General features: G+C 34.9%; 1 protein-coding gene across 4 annotated transcripts in view; it reads left to right on the forward strand.

The window, feature by feature from the left end:
- Nucleotides 1-25,924, forward strand: part of ALKBH8 (alkB homolog 8, tRNA methyltransferase) — a 71,789-nt gene that overhangs the window by 33,571 nt on the left and 12,294 nt on the right. For 2 of the 4 annotated variants that reach the window (XM_058545296.1, XM_058545297.1), the window contains exons 9-13: nucleotides 7,210-7,361; nucleotides 9,808-10,064; nucleotides 16,001-16,150; nucleotides 16,821-17,353; nucleotides 19,406-19,460. In XM_058545296.1, the coding sequence (XP_058401279.1) occupies nucleotides 7,210-7,361; nucleotides 9,808-10,064; nucleotides 16,001-16,150; nucleotides 16,821-17,353; nucleotides 19,406-19,460 (1,147 nt within the window). Of the gene's footprint in view, nucleotides 1-7,209; nucleotides 7,362-9,807; nucleotides 10,065-16,000; nucleotides 16,151-16,820; nucleotides 19,314-19,405; nucleotides 19,475-25,924 lie in introns of those variants that run through there. The other 2 variants (XM_058545298.1, XM_058545299.1) reach the window with 2 other exon arrangements.

The raw sequence follows: 25,924 nt of genomic DNA on the forward strand, positions 1-25,924 counted from the left end.
TTCAGGGAAGAAAACTTCAGTATTATTTTTAAAGGTTTCCGTTGATAGCTGTTGCCTATAATGTGATTTTGTGTGTGTGTATTAGGAAGAGAGAGAAAAGGGGGCACAGATAGAGACAGAAACTGAGAGAGACTGACCAAACAAATGGCATACCAAATATTGAGATATTCATCAGAATCCCTGGGTGGAAGGGAGAAGAGATTGAAAAAGTACATTTAATATGCTTAAAAATATATGTAAACTATAGGAAATAAACCTTGATAAAAAATATTTTGATATCTCTGCTAAATTTAAAAAACACTGTTAAGGGATCTGAATTGAAGAAAGTTGATTAACATGGCCTTATAATATTAATTTGAAATACTTTTAATTTGATCTAGTTCAAGTTCACTATTCTGGCCACCATGCCCTAAATCAAAGGTGGCCAACTAGCAGCACATGGGTCAAATACAGCAGTCAAGCTATTTGGCTGGGGCAGTAGTGGTCCATATGGTAGAATTTTTTTTTAATTGCCTACATATAAAAATCAACAGGTTTCACATAAAAATCTCAATTTTCAGTTTCCTTTGAAAATTGAGAAGATCTGACAACATTGGGCACGGTATCACTTGGCAGCAGTGGCTGAGACTATCAATGGTCTTCCTTAGAAGAAGTCTTCATTTTCAAGTTCTCTACAGTTCCTGCCACTTTCTGTAACTCCCTGAACTAAGGCTCAGTATCAGTTGTCATTTATCACGGTGCTTGCACTATTGTTTTTATCTTATAACAGAGTTAAAATTAAATATTTCTTCAACTCATGTTTGTATTAAAAGTAGGAAATGGAAAGCTAGAATGAGTGAGTATGTGTGTTTTAAGAAAAAAGAAAGAGAACACTTTGTTTTTTGGACATGAAGTTTATTCCTATTTGTTTAGTGGCAAACAATATGTTTCTAAACAAATCCACCTGCTTCACTCTTTTTTGTTATTTGACTGGCCTTGGGAGGCATTAGTTCATGAGTTTATGTGAATTCTCCTTTTAAATTATTTTTGGAGCATTTTCTTTGTGCCAGGCATTGTTCTAAAAGCTTTACATATATTAACTCATTTAACTCACACAGTCACAGTGGAAAGTTTGTTCTATGGTTTTGTCCCCATTTTTAAAGGAAATTGGAGCATAAAGAGGTTATATAATTTGTTCAAAGTCACAAAACCATTAAGTGGCAAAGCCAAGATCAGAAGCCAGGCAGTGTGGCTTCAGGATCTGTGTTCTTAACTGTAATGTTATAGTTAAACTGGTTTGCTCCCTTTCCTCTGAATTTATATTGTGCTTTCTAGCCTTTGCACTTTTGCCAACTCTTAATGCAGTAAATTTCCTTTTCCTTTCCTTTCACTTAATTTTTAAGATACCAAACTTTTACTTCCTTTATAATTCATAAAGCTTTTTCTAACTACAGTAGCCTGCAATAATTTCTCCTTTATCTTAACTCCTAAAGACTGTGTTCTCTCCTACCACCTTGCAATGTCTTTTCTATTGTATTGAACTATTATTTAAGTCTGTAAAAATATTTTTATCTTTTTATTAAATATTTTCTCAGCTAGATTATAATTTGAGTGCAGGGGGGAAAAAGATGTTCAGAGTTGTTTAAGGAATTCATTGTTCTTAACATATGGATTAGCTATTCCTAAAACTCTGAGATTGGTGCCAAAAGCAGTTAAGTACAGGTTGACCTTTGCCTAAAATTTAACTCTAGGCAAGTGAAGTAACTGACTTAAAAGAGCCATAATAGAGAACTACTTAGTTCTCAAGAGAGAAATTCATTTGCTAATAAGAGTTTCAAGATACTCATTGTTGTAAAATATCTTGACTTTGTTCAACACCATAGTTTTGATCATTTCCAGCTATCAGAGTAACAATCATATAAATTCAGGCAATGGTTGCTTAATTTCCTTTAGCACAAACTCTTTGAAAAGAACCATTCTTGCAACTTGTTTTATGAGGCTGGCATTACCCTGACACCAAAACATGTCAAGGACGTTACATCAAAAGAAAATTACAGACCAGTATCTCTCAGAGATGAAAAAAATCCTTGACAAAATATTAGACAACCCAATCCTGCAATATATAAAAAAGGAAATACATGATGATTGAGTGGAATTTGTCCCAGAATTGCAAGAATGGTTTAATGTTTGGAAACCAGAGAATGTAATTCACCACATTAAAAGAACAAAGGAGAAAAAATATAGAATCATCTTGATTGGTGCAGAAAATATATTTGACAGAATTCAGCATCCATTCATGATAAAAACTTGGCAAACTAGGACAAGAAGGAAACTTTTTCAATCTGATAAAGGGCATCTATGAAAAAACCACAGATAACTTCCTACTTAATGGTGAAATATTGAATGCTTTTTCCTAAGATATTGAACAAAGCAGGGATATCTGCTCTCATCACTTCTATTTAATATTATATTGGATGTCTTAGCCAGTATAATAAGTCAAGAAAAGAAATACATATCACACAGATTTGAAGAGAAGTAAAGCTCTTTATTTGTAGATTACATGATTGTGGATGTGGAAAATCCTAGGGAATTTACAAAACAAGTACTAGAACTAAAAAGTGAATACAGCAAAGTTGTAGCATACGAGGTTAATATTCAAAAATTAATTTTTTTTTTTTTTGTGAGGGAGAGCAGCCCTGAGCTAACATCTGCCAATCTTCCTCTTTTTGCTGAGGAAGACTGGCACTGGGCTAACATCCATGCCCATCTTCCTCCACTTTATATGGGATGCCGCCACAGCATGGCTTGCCGCAGTGCGTCGGTGCGCGCCCGGGATCCGAACCAACGAACCCGGGGCCGCCGCAGCGGAGCGCACACACTTAACTGCTTGCGCCACCTGGCCGGCCCCCAAAAATTAATTTTTGGAAAATGAAATGAAATGCTTTTTAAAATAGCATCAAGACCTATAAAATACTTCTTTTCAATACTCTGAATTAATTAGTTAATTATGATGTGGCTTAAAAAGCTATCAGCCTGGGAATTCTGATTCTTTTTTTTTTAATTGAGATATAATTGACATATAACATTATATTAGTTTCAGGTGTACAACATAATGATTCTATATATGTTTATATTGCAAAATGATCATCACAATAAGTCTAGTTAACAACCATCATCACACGTAGTTACAAATTTTTTTTTCTTGTGATGAGAACTTTTAAGATTTACTCTTTTAGCAACTTTCAAATATACAATACGGTATTATTAACTATAGTCACCATGTTGTACATTACATCCCCAGGACTTACTTATTTTATAACTGGAAGTTTGTACCTTTTGACCACCTTCACCTGTTTTGCCTCCCCCCCAACCCCCCATTCCCCACATCTGGCAACCATCAGTCTGTTCTCTGTATCTGTAAGTTCAGGCTTTTTTTTTTGTTTTTTCTTTTTTTAGATTTCACATATAAGTGAGATCATACGGTATTTATCTTTCTCTGTCTGACTTCTTTCACTTAGGGTAATGCTTTAAGGGTCCATCCATGCTTTTGCAAATGACAGGATTTCTTTCTTTTTTATGGCTGAATTATATTCCATTGTGTTTGTAGGGTGTGTGTGTACACACACCACATTTTCTTTATCCATTCATCCGTTGATGGGCACTTAGGTTGTTTCCATGTCTTGGCTTTTGTAAATAATGCAGCAATGAACATGGGGTGCATATATCTTTTTGAGTTAGTGTTTTTGTTTCCTTTGGATAAATACCCAGAAGTGGAATTTCTGGATCATAGGTAGTTCTATTTTTAATTTTTTGAGGAACCTCCACGCTATTTTCCATAGTGGCTGTACCAATTTACTTTCCCACCAATAGTGCACAAGTGTTCCCATTTCTCCACATCCTCACCAACACTTGTTATTTCTTTTTGATGATAGCCATTCTAACAGGTGTGAAGTGATGTCTCATTGTGGTTTTGATTTGCATTTCCCTGGTGGTGGTGATGTTGAGCACCTTTTCATGTACCTGTTAGCCATCTATCTCTGTGTCTTCTTTGGAAAAATGTCTACTCAGATCCTCTGCTGATTTTTTTAATTGGATTGTTTAAATTGACTATTGAGTTGTATGAATTCTTTATGTATTTTGGATATTAACTTCTTATCAGATATATTATTTGCAAATATTTTCCCCCATTAAGCTTTTTAGTTTGATGTAGTCCCACTTGTTTCTTTTTGCTTTTGTTGCCTTTTGGGAATTCTAATTCTAACAACAGATTGAGTGAAACAATATAACAATGACAAAATGAAAATTAAGAATTGAATTAGATTACATTTTTTCATTTTAGGATCAAATTCATTTTAATTATATGATTGACTTTTTGTCTTTTCTAGATGTGTAGAAAAAACTTATCTGGTGTTTAATAAAGAAATAGCAACAACTTAAATATAAAATTATACTTTTTTATAATTTGCTGAGATCTTTCAGGCTTAGCACATCCCTGTGAATATGAAATCCACTTCTTCAGAGAGATGCTCTTGCTAGACTAAATCAAACAGAAAACTTAGCCTCAGAAGATTTAAGTCTTAGGAATAAATTTAACAAAAGATTTACAACACATATACACTGAAAATCATGAAACATTGCTAAGAGAAATTAAAAAGGATCAAAATAAATGAAGGGATAGAGATGCCATGATAATGGAAGAAATTTAATATTGTTAAGATATCAGTTATCCTCAAATTGATCTATGGATTCAGTGTAATTCCAATCAGAATCTTGAGGCTGTTTTTTAGAAATTGATATACAGATTCTAAAATTTATAAGAAAATATGAAGGATCTAGAATAATCAAAACAATCTTGAAACAAGAGAACAATGTTAGAGAATTTATTCTACTTGATTTTTAAGATTTATTATAAAGCTACATAATCAAAAAAGTGTAGTATTGGTGTACAGATAGACAAATAGCCCAGTGGGGCAGAATATATCCACACATATGAGATCAGTTGAGTTTTGACAAAGACACTAATGCAATTCAATCTGGAAAGGAAATTTTTCAACAGATGGTGATGGAAAATTGGATGTCCTTGTGGAAACAAAATGAACCTTAATCTACCTCACACCATTCATAAAAATTAGTATAAGATAGATCATAGATTTAAATGTAAAAGCAAAAACTATAAGATGTCTGTAAGAAAATACAAGAGAATATTTTTGCAACCTTGATGTAGGCAGTTTTTTAAGAAAGATTTCAGAACACACTATGAAAGAAAAAAAAAAGACAACTGAACTTTATCAGAATTAAAAACTTCTGCTCATCAAAAGGTACCATTAAGAAAATGAAAAGGCAAGCCACACATAGGGAGAAAATATCCACAGTACATACGTATATCTAACAAAGGATTAGGCAAAAGATTTGAACAGATCCTTCACCAAAAAAGGGATCTATGAATGACTAATAAGCACATGAAAATATATACAACATCATTAGTCATCAGAGAAATGCAAATTAAAACCACAATTTCATACCACTTACCACTTGCCAAAATGGCTAAAATTAAAAACTCAGACAATGCCAAGTGTTGGTGAGAATGTTAAGCAGCCTATAACTCTCATGTATTGCTGGTGGGAGTGTAAAATTGTGTGCAACCACCTTGGAAAACTGGTAGTTTCTTAACCCTATGACCCAACTGATTTCACTCCTAGGTGTTTACCCAAGAGTAATAAAAATATATATCAAAAAAGATATGTATAAAAGTGTTCACAGAAGCCTTATTTGTAATGATCCCAAGCTGGGAACACCAAAATGTCTATCAACAGGAGATTTTTGAATAAATAAATTATGGTATGTGCATACAGTGAAATATGACTCAGTGACAAAAGGCCTGTGAACTACATGGATAAATCTCAAAATCGTTATGTTGAATGGATAAAGCCTGATACAAAATAGTGTTAATTGTATATGAAGTTCAAGAATAGGCAAAACCATACTGATAGAAATCAGAACAGTGGTTGCTTCGAGGAGGGGAAAGATTGACTGTAAGGGGGCATGAGGGAATTTCCTCGGGTGATGGAAATGTTCTATATCTTGATTGAGGTGGTGATTACGTGAGTGTATACATTTGTTAAAACTCATTGAACTGTACACTTAAGATCTGTGCATTTCACTCTGTAAATTTAACTTTAAAAAGGGCCTATTTTCTTACCAAGTGATTCCTTTTTCCCATTTGAAAATTTGATCTTATCAAGGATTCCCTTTTTTATAATCCACAATTGTACTTCTCCCTTCTTATTTTTCAGTCTTTGTTTTACATATTATATCTATATTACAAAATTTCAGAGTTAATCATACACTTTTTCCCCATTATCTCTTGTTTTCTGATGTTGATGTCCTTGATGCTCAACTAGATTTTACTTACTGGAAAAGATGTATTAGAAACTCCAGTGATAATTATGTATTCGTTTATTTCTCATGTTAGATTTTTTATCACTTTTTGCTTTATATATTTTGACGTGGCATTATTAGTTAGGTGCATACAAATACATAGAGTTTTTAGATCTTTCTGTTGGATTGACCCTGTTATCATTATGAAATTTTACGAATTTTTCTCTCTAGTAATACTTACTACCTTAAAGTCTGCTTTGTCTGATTAGTATAGCTATACCACTTTTCTTTTGGTTTTGCTTGGTATAAGCAAAATGCTTGTTTTTGTGTGTTACATCTTTTTTTCTTTTTATTTTCAATTATTCTCCTTGCTTATATTTAAGGTATGTCTCTTGTAATCAACATATAGTTGGATTTTATTATTTTATCCAGTCTGATGATCTTTGTTCTTTAATGGGATTTTTTAGTCCTTTTACATTTAACGTAATTAATGATATTGGATTTAAATTTGCGGTCTATTTCTTTCCTCTTTGCCCCATCTGTTCCTTAGGTTTTTTTGTTGTTGTTCTCCTTTTTGGAATTGCTATTAATTAAATATTTGTTATTAGTCCATTTTTCTCCCTTGAATAATTTGTTAGTTGTACATTCTTTTAATACAATTATCCTGAAGATAACTTCCTTAAAGACACTTCTATTTCTTTGTTTTTCTACAATGCTTAACAATTCAGAGAATCCAACAGATATTTGTAATAAATTCTTCTAGATTTGTTCTATTCCCTTAATATTTTTAAACAACTTGAAATATTTTTATGAATACAGCGTTAAATAAATTATTTTGACTGTTGTTTTTAGAATCACACCCAGAAAATTTGATACTATTCAAGCATCCAAGGGTCACAAAAGTGGAATTATCACCAGTGATGTTGGAGACTTAACTTTAAGCAAGAGGGGAATACGGACTTCATTTACATTTAGGAAAGTGAGGCAAACACCTTGTAACTGTAGTAAGTACATAATTTTGTTTCTACTATAAAATGGAGTAAATCTAGTATGAAAATCTATTAAAATCCATCAGAACCAAGGAGAGCTTTGTCTTAACTTCTCTAATGGCAATTTCCCATATTCTGCCTTATGTTGTACTTACATATACCTTTCTTAACCACTCCCATTAGAGTTTACATTCCTTGAAGTACTGTATCTTATTCATCTTTATTTTCCCCAAACGTAGTACTTGAGCATGGTTAGATGCCAAATAAATATTTTATTTATTGAAGTCACAGTTAAGAGCGCTACAGTTGTAGGACATTAAAATATCACTTGTACCAAAATAGGTTTTTTTGGAAACAGCTTGTCAGGTTTCTAAATTACTTCTCATTAACCCAACAGGAAAGTTGGAGATGAGGAATTGTTCTATAGTAAGTAGATAACTCTAGGGAGATAAACAGTGGTTTATATTTTAGTCAATTTGGAAACCTAGAAGGGAATAAAAGAAGTACTCAAAAACTTGTCAAGAGGAAGCTATTTTGAATTGTCTATACAAATAAATCATGACCTGTATTTCTTGGACTAAAGGAATAAAAACCCCTTTTATTTTATAAATAATATTTTATAATGACGGTGATAGTAAGATCCTTTTTATATCCTGGGGGTTTCACTTATGGGCGGTATCTAGCAATAGCTTTTGGATTTAGTCATAATCTTAAAAACATTTAAAATGAAAAACCCTTATTATATCTACAAGGTGTTATCCTGTTAGAAAACTTGAAATCTCTATATTTGATATCTTGATGTTAGTGAAGCTTCATTTGTTTCTTTTGCTAAATGTGTCATGAGGCCTTAAAACATTTAATTTTCTTTCTCAATTAAAAATGTTTATTTAGTATTTGATGAGTGTCTAACACTGCCAGTAGCTTTACAAGATATAGAAAAATGAAGCGTGGCTTCTCTTCTCAACGAACTTGAAGTTGGAGAGGCAAGCTCCAACTAAATTTAAGGGATACTATAAGAATTAAATGTAATTAACGTAAGGGATGCTATAAGAAACTCTATATATCAGTGTACAGATTTTCTTTTAAAGTTCAAGGCCATCTTTTGGATACTTTGGGCCAAATTTTGTGGATTTATAACTGATAAGGGTTGCTCCTCCCTTTAGAAAACTTAGATGTTCACAATTTCCAAGAGAATAAAATTTTACTAAGACTAGGTTAAGATAATGGTAATATATATTGTAGTATAATCATAATTCTTACTTAACCAACATAATGTAACCCATCTGTTTTCACATGTATTTTTTCCTTGAAGCTTGGGAGAGCTTGAGCCTTTTCTTAAATGTCCACTTAAAATGTTTAGAGCTTTACTTCACACATTAGTAGGGGCTAGATACTCCCACCCCCATTCAGGCTTTCTCAAGATTTGGCATTCTTTAGTTATGTATATGCAAAATTCCTGAAGCCATCAACGCCGCAGTCCAATTCTTTGCTGCCACGCAATTTCTAATTACTGCCTTAGTCTTGTCTGTGGTTTCTCTGAGAACACTACTCCTTCTTCCTTTATTCTCTAGAAATACTACCTATAAAAAGATGTGTGTCACAGACTTTGGCTGAAGACAAAGGGCAATTATAGCATAGCAGAGAACAAGCAAGGATTTAAAATGAGCATTAGACATTATTGCAGAAAACAGGGAACAACTTAAAAATTAACGTGAGACATTATATCCTAAATGTCCTCTCTCGTCTCCCTGCTTGGTGGTGGTCTTTTGGGGTTTGCTCTTTCTGTTGAAGGAGGCAACACAGTGTAGTCATTGAGAATGTGAGTTCTGGAATCTCCACTGCCTGGGTCAAATCCTGGCTCTACAACTTGCTATCTTTTTCACTTTGAGATCATTATTTAACATCTGTGCTTCAGTTTTCCTCTTCTGTAAAGTGGGTATAATAGTACCTATCTCCTAGTGTTACTATGAGAATTGAGACAATATATATAAACTGCTTCAAATAGTGTTCATTAAATGCTTGTGATCACTACCAAATGACACTTTGCTTCCAGATCTTGTTATTCTTCTGAGAGTTCTAGGGCCCCCAGAATTTCTGTCTCTTTTACCTGCCAAGAGAAAAAGCCTAAATCCTGTTAATTTAGCTGAATTTCGTAGGCCAGGCCCATCAAAGTGCTTTCCTGAATAAGAGGACCCTTAGGCATCGTCATTATAAGGCAGATACAGAATTGCAGTCATATTTTGTTTCAGATGAATTTTTACCCCTTCTTTTTATAGTAGATCCTTCACACATATAAGTGGACTTGGTAGGTAACAACTGTTCTTTTAACTGATAAATCAGAGCCTACTCACCCCTAGTCACCAAATTGGGATTGATTTTCTTTTTCTTTTAAGAAAACTTGATACCTTATGAATCGTTTGGATAAAAATGAAAGGTTTATGTTGTCCTATTTTTTCTTTAGGTTACCCTTTGGTCTGTGACAGCCAGATGAAGGAGACTCCCTCATCATTTCCAGAGAGTAATAAAGAAGCCTCACAACTGGAGCAAGAATATGTCCATCGAGTTTATGAAGAGATCGCTGGGCACTTCAGCAGCACGAGACATACCCCTTGGCCACGTGTCGTGGAGTTTTTGAAAGCTTTGCCAAGTGGTTCGTTAGTGGCTGATATTGGATGTGGAAATGGAAAGTATCTTGGCATCAATAAGGAGTTATATATGGCAAGTAATTGTTGCTTCTGGCTTTCTTTTTGCTTTATTTTCAGTGGTTATTATCACTATCTTTCTCATGATATAATGCTGTTTTTTTGGGTCATTGCAGAAAAATTATAACCAAGAGATTGAAAATTAATGAACACTCCTATTCTTTTTTATTCCCCTAGAAATTTATGGGCATGCCATTGTTTGTAATTTTTTTCTCTCCCTTTAGATTTTGCTTTCTAAGAAGATTATTTTATCAGTAAAACTATCTTATATTTATAAAACTCTTTACATAAGAAGGATTTTTATAGAAACCATTTTCTTTGGTTAAATCCTCCTAAGTATGAGAAAGATAAAGTAGATATTTTCATCCATCTTTTATAAATGAAGAAACTGAGGCTCACAGAGGTTATATTACTTCCATGAGGTCATATAATTAGGGGACATAACTGGAACTTGAACCCCTGCCTTCTGATTCCAAATCTAGTGTTCTTTTACTCATAGTAGGAAGAAAAGAAAGGTTACTATTTGTTGGTGTCTTACTGTTGAAGAAACTAAGGCTCAAATAGATTAAAAAATTTGACCAAGAGTACAGTGCTAGACCCACGATTTAAACCCTTCTGTCCGATGCCAAAGTTTCTGTTTTCAGTTGCTTTAATTTCCTTTTTTATGTACACTTTTTTTTCTGCTATGCTAGGAAGTAGGAAGTTCTCAATTGTTGTTCTCAGCAACAATGCGCTAGTGCATTGTTGTAAATACTCACGTCAACCCTGCTCTGTGAGGACTGGAGCTTCCCTTTCTCAAGATTAGGGCAGGAAGGACTAGAGTAAGGGAGATGGGTAAGGAGAATGAGGGTAGTCTACATTTTTGGGCTATTGTAGTATATCAGGTTGCTTATAGTCTATTTTTACCTCATCCTAGATGTTGTGCACCTACATAGAGAAAGAAAGTTGCTACTGCAGTTAAGGAAAGGTAGAGTTTGTGGATTCAGATAAAAGAATAGCTTTTCATCAAGATAAGACATTAGTGTTCACATATTGTCATCACGTTTAAAATTAAACTGTAGTTTATAAAGAGTAAGGTCTAGTGAGTTAAATTTGTTCATGTTAAAAAGGAAGTAGGTTTTTGATGTGCTGCTTAAAATCACAGCTCTAACCACGGTTCAAAACCAAGTGATAGCTTCTGGTGTTTTAAGGTACTATACAAAATGTTTCTCAGTAAGCTCTGCTTTTGCACTTTCTTGATAATAACCCATGGCTTTATCCAGCTAGGTATCATTTGTGACAGTGACACTGACTTAGTCATAATGAGAAATAGAATTATGTATTATAAAAGGGAAGCCTGCGCTTTAAAGCCACCGAGGCTCCAACCTGGATTGAGAAATGATACTTGAGTGTATTTTGAGCAGCCATCTTTGAGCGTGAAAATATGTGCATTTCTTGACATTCGTGAGGGGATGTGACTTGAGACGTTCCTTCTAGGTATTCGAATGTAGGATAGTCTCAGAATCTAAAAAATTATTAATATCACTTTACATATAATTTTCTTAACAAAATGCATTTTTTAAATACCAGCTTGGGCTCTCATGAAAATAGTTTTATGAACTGCTCTTCATTTCTGTAAGAAGTGTATGTAGTGAATCTGTTCTTATCTGATCTGAACTACACTTCAGCTCGCTCTTCTCTTTAAAATTTCTATGTTCTGGTTAAGAACTTCAGTTACTCTTCATTTCTGTCCACTAGCTGTTGGCTTTATTTTCAGAGTTAAATTTTATAAGCAAAGATTTTATACCTTCAAGAGACTTATTGCCTTTCTAGTAGTACCAATAATAGATGAGATGTACATACCCAGAGCTTGGCCTGGCTCATTCTCGCAGTGATTGTTCTGTGCGTTGATCTCAGAGCACATTCAGTCCAAATATGTTTCTTAGATAAATAATTACTTAATATGTGGTATGGACTTTCTTAGTTGCTGTAAATAGTCGAGATTGCAAATATAATAATAATGTCAGGAGTCTATTTATAATTATAAGAATTGGAGATATGTTTATATAGGCCTCTTCTGCACATTTCTATTTTTGTTTGTTTTTTAACTTTTGACTACCTCAATAAAGGAAGGGCCAGAGAGGGAACTAATAAAGTCAAATACCTTCTGTGTGCTAAGTGCTGTGGTGTGTTTTCTCACATACGTAGTCTGTGAGATTGACTACTCCATTTTACAAATGGCAAAACTGACAGTCAGGTTATGACATGCCCAGGGTTTTTAAATAGTGTCAGGGCAAATAATAGAACCTCATCTCCAACTCCGTAGTCCTTATTCTATGGTGCTCTGCTAAGAGAGACCTTACAGGCCAGCTGTGGTGACAGAGAGCACCAGGCTGTAAAGTCAGACATGGCAGGAATCACGTCTTTTTTGTTGTTCACTTACTTGGCATGTAATAGAAGCTTACTAATTTTGTTTGTTTATTGAATGGTGAGGAGCAAACGTATGAATTCACTTTCAATTTCTTACATGAAAACCAGAATATATACAGTGCTGTGTCCTACAACCTTGAAGGAAATGTGACAACCTCAAAATGGGTGGACCGTAACTCAGAGTAAGATACCTTTAGGATACATGGATTTCTCTTCATATCTAGAATCCAAAACAAGAGTTTTTTCCCACCTCTTGTTACATATAGTGATAATAACTAAAATTGCATAGCAATTTTATGGTGAGTGAAATATTTAATATACCTTATTTCATTTGATTCTCATATTAACCCTGAGAAGTAGGTAATTTTATGATGAGTAAACAGAGGCTCTGAGATATTAAGTAGTTTTCCTAGGTTGTTTAGCTAGTTATTGCTGAAGCCAGACTTCAAATTGAGAGTTTAGTATGCTCTTTTTACTGTACTTTACTGCCTTTGCCTTTCTCTGCACTTTAAACTATGTATTGCCAGTCTGATTTTCCTGTAATTGCATATTTTATTAATAGTTTTTACAATGTTGTATATTTTTAAGAAATAAAAATAATGTGGCCACAATTCAGAAAATAGATGAAAGGTATGCTCCTATAATCCTAATACTAGTTTATTAAACCATTTTATTGTGAGAAATATTCTTCCAATGTTTTTCCTATACAATTTTTATGTAGTGATAAGTATGCATACAATTTGATAACTCATTTATATCACTTAATATTTCCATTTTGATATGTAGTCTTATATAATTCCTGGACTTTATAATATTGTAAGAGGTAGATGTTACTTGTCATTTGGTTGTGTTCAGTTTGGAGCTGTTATAAATAACACTGTAATGAACATGTTGCGAGACAGTGTGGCAAGAAGAAAGAACATGGATGTTTGGAGAGAGCAAGACCCAGGTTAAAACCCTGGGCCACCACTTAGCTACTGTTTGACTTGGGGCAAATCACTTATCTTCTTTGAGATGAAGTTTCCTCATCTGTAATATGGTGATAATAATACCCAACTCCAAGTGTGTTATAAGGGTTCAGGACGTTAATACAAAGAATCTTATTTACTACGTAGTGGGTACTCAGGAAAGGGCAATTTTATTAACCTGTTTAGCTTTTTCCATCTTTTGGATTATTTTCTTAGGATAAATTTTTAGAAGAATAATTATTTGGTCAAAAGTTGTGAACATTTTTATCTTTTTTAAAAAGTGGTTTGCCAAATTACTTTTTTAAATTAGTTGAGCCAGTTTGTACTGTCACCAACACTTTATGAGAGTAAGGCTTATCACACTGCACATTTTAAGCTCAACCAGTATGTGTTTTTATGTCATTGATCTCCATCCAACACACACAAATATATAGCTTTACATGAGTCCTTTACTATCTGTGAATATTTATAAATAAGCTATTTTCTGTCCTGTTGATATTATGCAGCATTATTAGGGAGAATTTCAAATACCTGGTGTTATCCTTGGTATAAAAACTTGAGGGAATTTAAAAATAGAAAAGGATGAGAAAAAAATAGTGATGATTTGACTGTAATATATGGAAGACTCAGGCAAAATAAGTGACAGATGAAGGTACAGAGCCAGGCATGAGTCAGGTCTACATGAGACCTCGTGCTCTGTGACTGCAGTTTCCCTGTTCTCTCTCGTTGGTAAAAAGGAGTGTTCTGTACAAATAACCGTAAGGGCCTGGCCGGAAGAAGGACATTTTCTCTTGTTTTGTTTGGCTATCTTTCTCCTTGTTCTGTTTTATCTGTGGTTCTCAGATAATAACTTTGCTCCTTTGAGTAACTATCAAGCTCTGTCTCTGGGGATTTGTTTTTATAGGCAAGTTGGATTTCTTCCTTTTTACATTTAGCAAGGTATAGAAATCCATCAAAATTGGGAATACTTGAAACTTCTGATTCCATGAACTGAATTTTATTGTAACAAAAGCTGGCAAGCACCAAAATTTAATATGCATATTATTTGAGTGGTATTGTCATCTTGATATTGTGACTGTTGGCTTAGTGGCATAGAATATTTATGAAAATAAAGAAAAGTAAATAAGCCAGTTATGTATCTTAGACACATAAAGGGAGCAATTAATTTTGAATTGTGCCACTGTTGTTGTTTACGGGCCCTTAGTACTTTTCCATCTTAAAATATATCAGAGGGAAATTGCTATAGTTTACCTCTAGCTTGGTACCTTTTATTATTCCTCAGAAATTAATGCAGCTCTGGGATAGAATATAGAAACTGTTTAATCCCAATTAGAAATTGAGCAAATTCATATTAAGTATGACTAGCATGGCTGTGTAATTTAACTCAGTAAGAATTGTTTTGACATGAAGATTCATATTCTATATTCTCAGATGGACTGAGGGAACCCTAATAATCAATGCTTTCTATATCAAAAATTAAATGAGTAAATATAAGCCTGAGGTGGCTACTTCTGTTTGATGAAATCTACTTATACATTTCTTTTCTCTATTGTAGAGATTGGGTTAAGAAGAAATCTCTGGCGATAATTATTAGTTATGATTTAACATATTTAACATCTTCCCCTCCCATTCCTCTCTTAATTTACATGTGCACGTTGCTTGTGCTCTCTCTCTCTCCATATATGTATCATATTCTTAGAACTAAACAGCAAAACTGTGTACAAAAGCAACAATAACAAAACTAGAGAGAAGATAGGTAGTCCTAGCCCCCAAACGGTTCCCACAGAACCAGACACACGCCTAAGGCATGTTATGCCTCACCTACTTGTGGAAATGAAAGGATACTAATAGCTGCCTTCAGTGCTATCATTCCCATAGGATGGTTTGGTTATACTAAAAGGTTTAATTAAGTAGCATTTTACAAATTTTGAATTCAGCACTTATTCTTGATATATATATATACAGGTTAGGTGTTTAGCAGAACAAGACTGAATAGCTTTAAAAAATGAAATAAATTATTTAACTTATAAATTTTTTTGGAATTTTATCTTCTGATTGTACAAGTAATACATAGTGAAAAGTATAAAGAAGTGGGAAAACAATCAGCCGTCCTCCTGCTATCTTGGCCATCACAGTATGGTTTATATAGTAATGAGAGATACCTTAGATCCTCTTATTTGTAGTTCCCCCCAAAAGAATAAATGTCTACATTTATGGGGTAATTTCCATTTTTAAATGTGTGATATTGCAAAAAGATCTAGATTCTGAATGGTGATTGATTAGATGCCAATTAGGACTCTCATTTCCACCCCTGTCATTTTCATTTTAGTCATTTTGTTACATTCATTAATTTGAGTTCTGTTTGATACTTGTTAAGGTAATAAATGCTGCCCTGTAAATTATATATTCTGACTTCATACTGGTTGTAAGAACTGATAATATCATGGTCTTAAACCATTTCACAATGAATATGAAATCTGTCTAATAACTTTATGGTGAGGGTTAAACCCATTGCTCTTAATTTCTCATGACATTTAAACAAGATGTTATGAAATTCTTTTGTTCTCTATTATAGATTGGTTGTGATCGTAGCCAAAACCTTGTGGATATTTGTAGAGAGAGGCAATTTCAGGCCTTTATCTGTGATGCGCTGGCAGTACCAGTCCGCAGTGGGTCTTGTGATGCCTGCATCTCTATTGCTGTTATTCACCATTTTGCAACAGCAGTAAGTATTGTCTTTTTCCCTCCCAGAACTTGTGACTAAAGTGGCAGGAAATGTCACTGAATTTTAGTGATTTGGAACTTATTTTAGCGTTTCATTTATTCCCATCCTCTTTTCTTGTTGTCATTTAATTTGCCCCATTTGTTAAGAAAGCGTGTGGAATGGAGATGAGCTACATGGGAGCTGTGCTACTTAAACAGAGGCCTGGCGGGACTCTGTGCTTTTATTTCTGCATGTTTCTGCCTTTTTCCTGCCCTGAGTCTTACTTATCTTCAAATGCCTTCCTCAAATCCCAGAGTCACAGAAATTTAGCTATAAGAGACTTTAAGAGGTCATCAGCTCTAGGCCTCTTGATACACTCTGTCCTCAGCCTCTGATCCTCTTCTCTATTTCTGCTTCTCAACTTTCTCACTTCTTACTCGCATCCCTGATATCTGAGTCTCACTTTCTTTCTGTTCTGTTTTTCCTCTTTCTCTCCTTTCCTTTTTTCCCCCTTCAATCACAGAATATAATTCCTCTTCCGTTTTTTTTCTTTTTTGTTATATATAATATATGTTAGATTTTTCTGGGCTGTTCATCTTAATTGAAAACAGTCCTATACTTGGTTATATTTTCCTATTTCCTGTCTGTATTGCCTCCTGGATGATAAATGGCAATATTTTTTTCTTACTAGGAGCGTAGAGTGGCAGCTACCCAAGAACTCGTTCGACTCCTGAGACCTGGTGGGAAGGCACTCATTTATGTCTGGGCAATGGAACAAGAATATAATAAGAAGAAGTCCAAGTATCTTAGAGAAAATAGAATTAGCCAGGGAAAGAAAGGGGAGATCAACAATGATACATCAGTGCAAGAGTTGCTTGTGGAGCAAATGCCTGTTGTGGGCAACCAAGATTCAGCATGTTCTGTCCCCTCCACTAATGATTTTCAGGAGGGAGGATGTAATTCAAGGGAAGTTACTAATTCTAAGCTGCCTATTCACACGAACAGGACTTCTTTTCATTCTCAAGACTTACTGGTTCCCTGGCACCTTCAGGGAAACCCTGGTAAAAACAAACTTGTTGAGCCATTTGGTGCAGTAGGATCCCATGACCCAAGTCCTGTGTTTCATCGTTACTACCATGTGTTCTGTGAGGGAGAATTGGAAGCTGCGTGCCAGACTTTGAGTAATGTCCGCATTCTGCAAAGCTACTACGATCAGGGGAACTGGTGTGTGATTCTTCAAAGGGTCTGATTATCTCTATGAACGTATCCTATACAGGGAAGAAATGCTGAGCTTTTTTTAAAGACGACGACTAAATTAATTGTCTTTTTAGTTAAAGAAAAAACTTGTGGAAAAGCACCAAAAGAGAGTGCCTGGGAGAAATTTGGAAGTAGAGATTAGTTAGGAAAGTGTACTACTATCACTGACCTCATTTTATCCATAAGTATAGGCTTCTCCTGTAGGGAGAACAGGGGTGGTTTTTAAAAGCGATTGAAGTGGTTTGTGAAGTATTTGAGATCCTGGGGTAAAAGTACAGCATTTTGAAGATTAACTTTTGTTATAAAATGTTACTAAAGGAACTAAATCATGTAGAATTTTAGTGAATTAATCATATAATATTTTAATAAAATATTCCTGTTTAGTAGAAAATTGTCTGAAATTTTATCTGTAATTGTTAGCTCCATAAAATCATAGATGGTAACCACTCTATCACCACACCTTACTAGCACAGGGCTTGATTCATAGTAGGTGCTCAGTAAAATTTGAGTCAATCAGATAATACCCATATGTTAGCAGGAGCTTCATTCAACAAGTACTTATTGAAGCCCTACTATGTACCAGTTACTATTTTAAGTACTGGGAGGGGAACAGGAAACAAGAAAGAACAAAGCCCTTGCCCTCATGAAGCTTATATTCTAGAAGGGAAGACAGACAATAAGCAAACAAATAAATAGATACTGTGTGCCAGATAGTGATAAATGCCATGGAAAAAAAATAGAAGGGGGGTTTCACTTGGGAACAAAAGATTATTTTTAAAGGGCTGAAATAACTACTAATCCTGACTGTAGTTTATTACCAAGAGTTAATTGATATACCTAATGCATTGATCTATGTGCTAAAGGCAGCCCAAATATGCTTTTTTAACTCCTTATTGAAATAGCAAAAGTTAGAGTTGTCAGTCAGACCTAATTATGCCCTTACAGCCAAAGCTATGGTGTCATTATTGGGTATTTCTTGTTCATTCAGAGTTTGTTGCAGTCCAGGTGCAATCAGGAGTTATTTCTTACCTACAAATATTTCATAGTTACCCAGTTAACTTACCACTTAGATCAAGTTTCCAGAAGGAACAAAGGTAGAAAGTTAACCATAGGTCAAATTATCATGCTGAAGGGAAAGGTTTTTCTTTTTTTAATACTTTACTCCCAGCATGCATTGCTTTTGTAGTAGTAATGATTAAGACTACTTAAAGAAAAATTGACTTCTGTGAATGATGGCTGCCTAGATAATTATATATCTTGTTACTAAATGTTAGTGATGCATATCTTCAAGCATCAAGCTTGCAGAAACTTGTAGTGATGAATAATAGGTCTTAGATGAGATAATGATTATTTTTTCATGGAATATCAGTACAAGATTATAATTGTTCCCTCCATATGAATTTATGAGGTTTATGATATGGGAAGAAATAATATAGGGCTAAAAATAGTTTTATTTCTGATACAAATTCTGGGACTTTACATCACAATTTGAAGTTCAACTCATACTAATAAATTTTAAAATCTAGATGAAGTAGATGATTTTCTAGGAGATGCAAATACCAAAATTAACTCAAGAAGAGATAGGAAATGCAAGATGTTGAAGAATAGCATAAGAATTCAGAACTTGGCCCTTGAATCAGATTTCGTAAAGTCGCATTCTTGATCTGCCATTTTTTTAGCTACAGGACTTGGGGCAAATTCCTTAACTTTTCTGTTTCAGTTTTCTTAACTGTAAAATTTGAAAGGTTGTTATGAAAATTAACTGAAATGATATTTGTAGAGCTCTTAGAATAGTATAAAAATATAGTATGCATCTGGGAAATGTTTATTATTATTACTCCCAAAGAAGGCCCACAGGAGTTTTAGATATTGAGTGATGTCAAATCCAATATGTTAATTGTGTAATAAAAATCTATGCTTTTACTGATTTTTTTTTTTTGTCTGCTTGTTCTTATCAGTTGTGACAGATGTATCAAAATTTCCCACTATGATTGTGGATTTCTCTGTTTTTCCTTCTAGGTCTGTCAATACTAATAGTGCAAAACTGGAAAAACTTCAAATGTCCATCAGCAGAGTGAGTAAATTATGGTCAGTTCATACAAAATGTTACTACACAAGCAATGAAAGAGAATAAACTATACTTACAAGTTACATTATGAATGAATCTCAGAAACAATGATATGTAAAAGAAGCCGTACACAAAATAATACCATAGGATTTCTGCAGAGTTCAGGGGTCTTTAAGACCACCCTCACTTCTGACACCAACTACAGAGTTCAGGAGTCCCCAACAGAAATAAGACCACCCTTACTTCTGTTGCCAACTGCAAATTCAGGGGTTCCCAAGAGCATCCTCAGGTTCTATAATTTGCTAGAAGGGCTCATAGAACTCACTGAAACTGTTATACTCATGGTCACAGTTTATTACAGCAGCAGATTACAGATTAGAATCAGCCAAGGGAAGAGGTGCATGGTGCCAAGTCCAGGAGAGTTCCACACATGGAGCTTTCAGTTGTCCTCTCCCATTGGAATTGTGGGCAGCGCTGACTTTTCCCAGCAACCATGTATGACAGTACACATGGAGTGTCACCAACCAGAGAAGCTTGTCTGAGCCTTGGTGTTCAGTGTTTTTATTGGGTTCACTCATATAGACATGGTTGGCTATCCATGTGGCTGACCTTTAGTCTCCAGCCCCTCTAGAAGTGAGGTTGATACTGCTTGGTGCAAGGGCCCCAGGTAAACAGACACTTATCAGGCAGGACATTCCCAGGGCTTAGAGATCACCTCCCAGGAGCCTAGGGCAAAGGCAAGACCTCCCTCTGGATAAGGTTAACTCTACTGCACAATTTCTTTTAGGTGAAAGTTCAAAAACAAGCAATATCAAATTATACTTTTACAAGGCTGGATAATAGTAAACTTTTGAAAGGGGGGAATGAGTGGGCTTTCTAGGGTGTTCACAGTGTTCTCTTTCTCTGGGTGGTGTTTACATGGGTGTTTGCTTTGTGATAATTCACCGAGCTCTACACTTATAATTTGTATACTTTTATGTATGTATAGTATAAACTTCAAAATTTAAAACAATTTATAAAAGAAAGTTATTTTAGAAGTATCTAAAATAAATGTTTTAAATATATTTTAATATCGGCTTTAACGAGATATAATTTTATATATAACATTCACCAATTTTAAGTGTGCAATTGGATGAGTTTTGATGAATTCATATAGTCATGCAGTCATCACCACAGTCAAGATAGAGAATATTTCCATCACCCTAAAAAGTTCCCCCTTGCCGCTTTACAATCAGCTCTCTCCTGTTATGGCAAAGACTGATCTTTGTATTGCTATACTTTTGCCTTTTTCTAGAATTTCATATAAAGGGAATCATACACTTTTTAGACTTGTATGTCTCTTTTGTTTCACTCAAGACAATACTTTTGAGATTCATCTATGTTCTTGCATATATCAATAGTTTGTTCTTTTTTATTGCTGAATAGTATTCTGTTGTACAGATACATCGTAATCTGTTTATCCATTCACCAGATGATAGACATTTGGGTTATTTCCAGTTTAAAACTAATAATTTTTTTAAAAAGCTGCTATGCACGTTTAGAAACACATATTTGTGTCTACATGTTTATATTTCTCTTGGGTAAGTACCTCAGTGTTGAATTGCTGGGTCATATGGTAAGTGTATGTTTAACTTTTAAAGACACTACCAAACTGCTTTCCAAAGTGGCCATCCCAGTTTGCATTCCCCTTAGCAATGTTTGCGAGTTCCAGTCATTCCACATCCTTGCCAACAGTTGGTATCGTCAGTCTTTTTAATATTAGCCATTCTAGTGTGTGTGTAATGGTATTTTTCTATATTTTTAATTTGTATTTCCCTAAACACAAGTGATTTGGAGCATTTTTACATACACTTATTTGCTATTTATGTATATTCACTGGTGAAGTGTTGGTTCAAATCTCTTGTCAATTTTTAAAAATCAAGTTGTTTGTCTTTTTTTTTTTTTTTTTTTGGTGAGGAAGATCAGCGCTGAGCTAACATCCATACCAATCCTCCTCTTTTTGCCGAGGAAGACTGGCCGTGGGCTAACATCCATGCCCATCTTCCTCTACTTTATATGAGACGCCGCCACAGCATGGCTTGACAAGCGGTGCATCGGTGCGCGCCTGGGATCCGAACCTGCGAACCCTTGGCCCGCTGAAGTGGAGCATGCACACTTAACCGCTGTGCCACCGGGCTGGCCCCACGTTGTTTGTCGTTTTAATGAGTTATACAATTTATATACATTCTGGATAAAAGTGTTTTATCATTTTTATGTCCTACAAGTATTTTCTTCCAGTCTGTGGCTTGCCTTTTTATTTTCTTAGCAATGTCTTTTGAAGAACAAACATTTTAAATTTTGAAGTCCAATTTATCACTTTTTAATTTGATAGATTGTGCTTTTTGTGTCCTATTTAAGAAATGTTTGCCTAACCCAAATTACTGAGATTTTCTCTTATATTGTCATCTAGAAGTTTTATAGTTTTAGCCATTACCTTTAGGTCTAAGATCCATTTCAAATTAATTTTTGTATATGATGTGTTGTGAGGGTTGGCTTGTTTTTTTGCATGTGGCTATCCGGTTGTTCCAGCATTATTTCGAAAAGATTCTTTCCCAAATGAATTTCTTGACACCTTTGTGGAAAATCAATTGACCATATATACGTGGATATATTTCTGCATAGTTTTTTTGATCTATATATCTGTTTTTATGCCAATACCACACTGCTTGGGTTATTGTATCTTAATAATAAGTCTTGGAATCAGGTAGTGTAAAGCCTTCAACTTTGTTCTTTTGTGCAATTAATAACAGCTTCAAAATACGTGAAGCAAAAACTAATATAACTGCAGGAAAAGTAGACAAATCCACAATTATAGTTGGAGATTTCAATAATTGATAGAACCAGTACATAGAAAATCAGTAAGGATATAGCTGACTTGAATAACACAATCAACCAACTTAACCTTACTGACATTTATAGAACATTCCAATCAACAAGAGCAGAATACACATTGTTATCAAGTACACAAGGAACATTTACTGAGAAAGACCATCTTCTGGGTCATAAAACAAGACTAGATACATTTAAAAGGATTAAAGTCATACAAAATATACTCTCTGGCCACAATGAAATTAAAATATAGATTGACAACAAAAAGATCTCTGGAAAAGCCCTCAATAATTTTGAATCTAACCCATAGATTCAGAAAGAATTCAAAATGGAGAGTATTTTGAACTGAATGAAAAGGAAAGGACAACATATCAAAATTTGTGCAGAAAAAAGTTAACATGGCAGGCCTCACATTGCTATCCATAGAAAGACCTGCTTACAAGGTTAGCCTTTGGCTGGGATCTGAGAGCTTGGATTTCGGGGGGTTCCTACCACCCTAACTGATAAGAGTGGCTCAGTGTGCCTAAACTGTTTATGCAAACTTTATAGTTTAGCTGAACCCTGCTTTCCTTCCGGAAGTCTGGAATTTGGGTACATGCCAGGCAGAGGCTGCCTACATGGCTAGCCCCCAATAAAAATTGTGGACATTGAGTTTCTAACCAGCTTCCCTGGTTTGCAACATTTCACACTTTTTGTTATAACTTCTTGCTGGGGGAATTAGGCATGTCCTGTGACTCCACTGGAAGAGGACTCTTGGAACTAAGACGATATGCTGAGTTCTGTGAGTCCTCCTAGTGACTCATTGAACCTAGAGTGTGGACTTGGGGCCTCCCCACACACTGCTGAAGTGGTACTTAAAGGAGATTTATAGCACTAACTGCCTATATTAGAAAACTTTCTTCTTAAGAAGGTAGAAAAAGAACAGCAACTGAAATGCAAAATAAGCAGAAAAAAGGAAACAATAAAGATCGGAGCAGAAATCAATGAAATAGAAAACAAAAAAACAATGAAGAAAAGTCACTGAAACCAAATGTATGTTCTTGGAGAAGACTAATAAAATTGATAAACTTCTAGCTAGACTGAGTTGAGCAGGGAGAGAATTCTCTGATTTTTATAATTGCAAAATTCACTCAATAAAACATGATGAAGAGGGGCCAGCCCGTGGTGCAAGTGGTTAAGTGTGCGCGTTCCGCTGTGGCGGCCCGGGGTTCACCGGTTCGGATCCTGGGCGCACACCAACGCACCGCTTGTCAAGCCATGCTGTGGCGGCGTCCCATATAAAGTAGAGGAAGATGGGCACGGATGTTAGCCCAGGGCCAGTCTTCCTCAGCAAAAAAGAGGAGGATTGGCATTGGATGTTAGCTCAGGGCTGGTCCTCCTCACAAAAAAAAAAAAAAAAAAAAAACGATGAAGATAGATTCTCATGTGTCCACTTTTCAAGGACTAACAGTTGATTGAAAAGGTTTATTATTCAATTAACAAAGACTTTTTCAAAAATATTTGCAGCGGGATTACTTCAAACGACAACACAATTTAATTAGGCAATTTTTCTATAATCTATTGAGGAAAATAAGACACTATTTATATATTAAAGAAATATGATCTTAAACAGTTGCTAAACATAAGTTTGAATATTGTGTTTGAGAATTTGAGATTCCAGATAAAGCAAGTAAACCATGTTGACTGACAATAAAAATAACAATATAACAATAAAAATTCTTAAAATGTACTATTTATTCTTATTGCTACTTTGATTATTTCTGTATTCCCTGACATTTTAAAAAGAAAATTAAGAGAAATTTTTTCTTTGCATCATTTCCTTCATTGCTTTTCTGCTTTGAAACAGCAACCTTGGCTGTCAATCAAGAATATGCTAAGCTGTAATTCCATTGTTCTTGCCAGGACATTAAATCAACTTGCTAAATGTTTTTCACTCACATAAGTGAGCAGAGAACATATTCTTTCTCTCTACACTGCCCATTTCCAGCTGCTTCTCGATGTCTAGCTCTGTGTCTGTAGTTTGTCTTCCCTTGAAGCTGAAGAGGAATCGTCAAGGTAGAATCTTGCTGGCCTTCTCCTAAAGAGTCTTCTTAAATAGAGGTCTTGATTTTGTCATAAAAGAACTCCCATAAAGGAATAGAGAATATAAGATATGGCTTCCAATTAACTTTTGTCAGTTATGACTCTAATTTTGAAGAATCATTAGAAGAATCATCATTCTGTAATTAATGAGAGAAAGAATCTTAAGTTTTAGTAGAGGGTGTTGAGGACCGTGGTGTAGTGTGCCTTATAATTCTTCACTCCTCCCTCTACTGTGTTTGATCAGCTGTTGAATGAAAATCCCTGGAGGCTGAGCATAGGGATTATTTGGTTAGAAGTAGTAGCTCCCCAAATGTGACTTTAAAACCTTGTTTATGGTATAGAAGATAATCTGTTCAAATCAGCACTGGGTAAGATAAGATGTAAGTATAAGAAATAATATCAGCTATGATGACCTGAATGATATTTTATATGCTTTAAGAATATATCTGAATCTTTGAAAATTAGCCTTGTTTATCAGATATAGTGGCAGCTGTGTGCCTGCTTTATTTTTTAGCATCTGCCTTGCTAAACACTCTTTACCTGGTGTACTTCTGACCTGAGGCAAATTGTTCTAATTGTTCTGGGAGGAATAAAGCATTTTCAAGTCAGATATGGATTTGAAACTGAACTCCACTACTTACTAGCTGTGGGACCTTGGGGAAATACGGATCTGTAAAGAGAAGATAATAATACCTGCCTTGCAAGTTGTTGGGTGGATTATGTGAGGTAGCATGTAAAATATTAAGCATAGCACTTATTACATAATAGATGGTCAATAAATGCCAGCTTGTATATTTATTGGTTGCCTACTACGTGCCAGGCACTATTTTAAATAATGGATACATCAATGAACACAAAAAGATCCTACCCCCATTGAACTTACATTCTCCATTGTCTCCAGGGAGCTTACATTCTCCCTTTAGTTGGAGGAAGTAGTATGATGGGATGTGGTGGAATAGACAATAAGCAATAAGCATAATAAATAAGTAAACCATATATTATGTTGTAAAGTGACACACCTTTTTCTTCATAGAGAAAAGAAGAGGTAGGGCAAGAAAAGAAGTTAAGGGATGGTATTGCAGACGTGTTCCAATTTTTAAAATGGTGGTCAGGATGGCTCTCTGTGAGAAGATGACATTTGAGTGAAGACTTGGAGAAGTTGGAGGGGTTAACTATGTACTTACCTGGGGAAAGAACATTCCAGACAAAGGAAAAGGCCAGAGCAAAGACCTAAGGTGAAAAGCCTAAGATGCAGGACTGCTAGGAGGCCAGTGGCTGGAGGAGAGTGAGTGAGAGTAGTTGGAAGTAAGGTCTGAGAGTTATATGGGAGGTAAGGTAGACCATGTAGGATATGCCAAAAAGTGTTTGGTTTTTACTCTGAGATGGTGAACTATTTGAAGGGTTTTGAGTGGACAAGTGACATAATCTCAGTTCCATTTTAAAGAGATACTCTGGCTGTTGTGTGGAGACTAGACAAGATGAGGGTAGAAGCAGGGAGACCATTTAGGAGGCTTTGCCAT

The sequence above is a fragment of the Diceros bicornis genome, chromosome 7 (assembly GCF_020826845.1).
Source record: "Diceros bicornis minor isolate mBicDic1 chromosome 7, mDicBic1.mat.cur, whole genome shotgun sequence".
NCBI classification, from domain to species: Eukaryota; Metazoa; Chordata; class Mammalia; order Perissodactyla; family Rhinocerotidae; genus Diceros; species Diceros bicornis.